This window comes from Chenopodium album, chromosome 7 (genome assembly GCF_948465745.1).
Source record: "Chenopodium album chromosome 7, dcCheAlbu1.1, whole genome shotgun sequence".
NCBI classification, from domain to species: Eukaryota; Viridiplantae; Streptophyta; class Magnoliopsida; order Caryophyllales; family Amaranthaceae; genus Chenopodium; species Chenopodium album.
Genome location: NC_137840.1, coordinates 61549585 through 61554403, shown reverse-complemented (window position 1 = coordinate 61554403; position 4819 = coordinate 61549585). Strand labels below are relative to the sequence as shown.

The following is a 4819-nucleotide window of genomic DNA, read 5'->3' as shown; positions in this document are numbered from 1 at the left end:
TCATGTCCTACTCAGGACTCCTTTCTTCTTTGGATCCTCAAATGGATCTTTGATTCTGTTTTTTCTAGGCCTTCCAAGGCCTATTTTAATTGGTGGTGGAATCAAGTCCAAATCCACCTTAGGCCAGTGCCTTTCTCCCTCACAAGGGGGTATTGATCCTGCAAATCGATACCACAACACATCAATAACACACAATTGCACAAGTGTTTGCAAATTACATACAACAAACTATCTCAATGATTATATTACCTACATATGCTGATAGATACACATCCCTCCTATAGCAGCTGTCAACAAACTCTTCAGCCTCTTTATTTAAGAAGAAGATACAGGCCACAACATGACAACAAGGGATTCCAAGCATATCCCATTTTTTGCATGTACATGTTCTTTGTTCCAAATTAACCACTACCTGGTCTAACCAGCAACTGACATTGAAGAGAAAATCAGATGATGGGCTGACATCACAAATGGCAGCTTTCTCCTTCTCTTTATCAAGCTTAATCTGAATTATGGGACACAGAACACCTGTTCCTTTCTGCATTTCTTGCCTTTTAATAACCAGTCTTTGCATAAGTGTTGTCCTTATGTCCTCAAGCATGTACAGAAGGTGCTTGGTTCTGGCATTGATTATATAACCATTAAAGGTTTCAACCATGTTACTTGTTATGGCATCACATTTCACAGATGGACTTAAGAAAGCCCTGCAGAAAACTTCAGGATTGTATGACTCAAAGGCAAGGGCAGCCTCTGCACTAATCTTCTTTAGCTCCTCTAAATACTCATCATAGTCTGCCCTGTTGTAGGCTTTAGCAATCTTCCAGAATTGCAACTTGAATTCATCCCCTCTAAATTTTTTATGCCAATGGGAAAACACATGTCTGGCACAATGCCTGTGTTCAGCCTTTGGCAAAACTGATGCTACAGCACTGAGTATAGACTGCAACACATATTATTCAACTAATTAACAACAGAATATGAAAAATGAGTAAGCATTGAGTATACAAGGACAGTGGAATTAAAGTACCTGGTGTTCATCAGAAATTATGCAGATTCCTTCTCCTTCTCCTAAACCCAAGCATGACTGAATCTGCTGGAAGAACCACTCCCAAGACATGTTATTTTCTCCCTCAGCTACAGCCCAGGCAATGGGAAACATTTTGTCATTCTCATCCCTCCCAACAGCAGATAACAATTGTCCTCCAAGAAATGTCTTCAAAAAACAGGCATCTACACATATGACCCTTCTACAACCAAGTACCCACCCTTTTTGCACCCCCTCAAAGCATGTAAACAGCCTCTTAAACACAGGTGGGTTCTTGGTTTCATCACTGACCAACACTACAATTGAGGCAGGGTTGTTGGTCTTCAAAGCTGCAATGTAGCTCCCCACCTTCTTGTAATGATCATGCATACTCCCATGAAGTAACTTGTGTGCATTATACTTTACTATATATGCAAAGTCCCTCTTCACAACAACCTTGTATGCCCTCTTAATTGTCTCTATGATCTCCTTTGAACATTCAGGTCAAAACACAAAGCAGGGGGTTTTTGAATCTCATAAGTAGTTTTTTGGGGTGTTTTTTCTGAGATCTGAATGCCAAGTTTTTGTGTGGTAGGTGGTATTTCTTTAGAAGCAGCTTCTGTTGTTTGGCTAGGGCTTTGGACAGTGTTTGCACATGTTGTTGTGGAAAAAGTGTGGGAATCTTTTGGGGAGGAAGAAAGAGGTTGGACAGTTGACAATAAAGGCTTTGGTGGGCCCCTCCTTATTGGTAATTTATGGCCCTTAGATGAAATACCATCCTTATCCAATGGATGTGTTTGCTTTTGTTTGCCAGGTGTATCTAATGGATTCAACACTGGGTGTTCAGCTCTCTCTAGTACATACACTTCAATGCACCTAAACTTAATCACCAACTTACTCAACTCCAATACCTCAGCATCACTATACACCCTCCTTAACCCATCAGATAAGGTAAGACCAGGAACTAAGTAATAAATACCTTCTATGACACTCACCCCACATTTTTTAGCATAATCCTCTAACCACCACCAACACAGTTCATCAGGATCAATATTAAAGGTCCTACCTTCCCCCCCCCCCCATATACACCAATTCTCCATTACTAATTATGCTAAAAACCCCACCATACCAGTACTTCAAAGTGACAGAACCAACCCCACCATCCATCATCAATTTCTACCTATTAAACAACAATATTGAGCAACAAAAGAAACAAAATTCAGAACACATAACATTTTATGTACCAAAGCATACTTAAGCTAAATTCCACTTCAAATCACAACAACAAAACCAAAATCCAAAAAATAAAAAAACACAAAATTAATCAAATTTGGAAATTCGTCAACAATATCAACAATTAACATCAACAATAACAACAAATATGCAAGCTTTACTGCAATTACAGTCACAATTCAGTCAAATTAGGGTTCGATTTCGAATTTTACCTCCAAATTAGACCTCTCCTTCGCTACAAAAGTCGCGTCTTCTGTTCTTCTAGGGTCTTGCTTTTTCTGGAAAAAACTTCCCAAGGACGCTATTGCCTTTTAGAGATGAAAGAGAGTGAGAGAATAACTTAGTGGATTGAATTTACAGAGGGGTGAACGGTGAGAAATCGAGCGCCATTGATGATGATTTGACATAGGTGGTTGGAGGGTGGAGTTAATGAGGTTTGGGAATTTTTGGGAGGGAAATCAACGTCCAAATGGTCAAGGTACGAGTCAACAAGTCAAGTGAAGGGTCAAGGAATGTGGTATCCGGTTGCCAGTCATCTAGGCCGGATAAAATAGAAGGGGGGGCAAAGGTTAGATTATTGTACAATTATCGAAAGGTGGGATTATTAGAATTGAACCGGGCAAAGGTTGGATTATTGTAGTCAAATTATCCTTTTTTTTTACAAGTGTGTAATTTGTAATTCCTCCGTCTTTTTTAAGCTCTTAGGCCCTGTTCTCTTCACCTTAAAAAAATAATATTAAGTAAAAATAATTTCAATTCAGTAAAAATAAGTTCAGTTCAGTAAAATTAATTTCAGTTCAGTAAAATTAATTTCAGTTCAGTAAAATTCAATTTTCTTAAAGAAGAATTATAATAGAAAATCAGTAAAAATAATTTCAGTTCAGTAAAAATAATTTAAGTTCAGTAAAAATAATTTCAGTTCAGTAAAATTAAGTTCAGTTCAGTAAAAATAAGTTCAGTTCAGTAAAAATAATTTCAGTTCAACAAAATTAAGGTGAATCAAACAGGGCCTTAGTCTCATACGTTTTGACTTTAGCATTCACACACTTTCCATTACCGTGTTTTGTTATTAGAGGCTTTAGAGAAAGATTACTAAAGAGGATACTTATATGAGTTATATCCTCTGTTTAACTCCGTTACTCTATAGTAATGAGTAGAGGCGTGGAAGCAAATAGCTATTTTCTCTCTCTAGAATATTTTCTCTGACTTCTCTCTAACTCCTAAATTTCCATCAGTCTTATATTTGTTTGCTTTTGTGAATCACTAGGGATTTTCCTTCATGCCCAGAGGTGTGGAGGCCTTGGGAGTTCATTTAAGTTAAACTCTATAAGTTATGGTACGTGTGTTTTATTCTCTTCCATATTATGGAAAAGAGGCATAATATTAATTCTAGTAGTACTAATGAGGAGATGATGCTGGACGTAATTGCTGATGTTCCAACTGCAGTCTCTTCTTCTAAGACATCGGGGGTTATAAACCCTCCTGCATCTCATCCAATCTCTTTTAGAGAGGCAGTTGCTGGTTCATCTCAGTGGTTTAAAGAAGCCCAAAATATTGCCTTGACTTCCTTGGATTGGGAGGATCAACCGGATTGCATCCCTCAGTCAGATTTGGCAGTATCCTTTACTCCACAACTGTTGTCGAGGTTAAGGTAACCTTGGAAACTTACTCTAATGGGTAAGTGTCTAGGAATAAATATAAGGCCAGCTTTTATGAACACCAGAGCTAAAATAATGTGGAAAATTAAGGGTGTTTTGGAAACAATCGATGTAGGAAATAATGTGTACCTTTTCCGTTTTTCATGCTTGGATGATTATGAAAGAGCGCTTTATGGAGGGCCTTGGTTCATTTTAGATCATTACTTAGTTGTCACCAAATGGAAACCTAATTTTATATCCTCTACTACAATATTTGACTACATGCATGTCTGCTTGGATTAGGTTCCCTGAGCTCCCTGTAGAATATTATGATAAGGAAGCTCTTTTCCAAATCGCTTCAAAGGTTGGTAAACCTATTCGTGTTGATTATGCTACTGATACTCTATCTAGAGCAAGGTATGCTAGAGTGTGCATTGAAATTTCTATGACCGATCCGCTTGTGTCCAAGGTTTTGGTTGGCGGTGGTTGGCAGCAAGTTCAATATGAGAATATTCATTCTCTGTGCTTTCATTGTGGCAAAATTGGGCATGTGGCTAAGGAATGTTCCCAGGTGTCTCCCTCTTCAGGGCCCTCTTCTTCCACTCAAGGCAATGTGGCTATCTCTAAAGAGGTCATTAGGAATGTTTAGAACTCTAAGGCTGATACCTCTGTTTTGGGCAGTGGGCCACCTCTTGGTTCTGATTCTCAGGCCCAAAAAGATACTTCTGTTTTGTCCATAGTGGATTATGGCCCATGGACTTTAGTTGCTGGATCCAAAAGGAATAGAACAAAGTCTCAATCCAATCCCACTCCAAGTAGAAACTTTACAACTTCTCAAAATGCCAAAAATAAAGCTCACGGCTCCAGAGTTCAAAATCAGAAACATTTAAACTCGGGTAATAACTCTTCCCACAGCTCGAAAAAT

The 4819-nt window shown here is 38.5% G+C and overlaps 1 protein-coding gene across 1 annotated transcript; it reads right to left on the bottom strand.

Annotated features, from left to right (window-relative positions):
* Positions 1-1414, bottom strand: LOC145640424 (uncharacterized). Its single transcript, XM_081691708.1, has 3 exons — positions 1028-1414; positions 250-940; positions 1-158 (listed from the first exon to the last, which is right to left on the bottom strand). Exons 1-3 carry the CDS (start codon positions 1412-1414, stop codon positions 1-3), a joined length of 1236 nt encoding a protein of 411 aa, XP_081547834.1.
* Positions 1415-4819: the final 3405 nt, after the last annotated feature.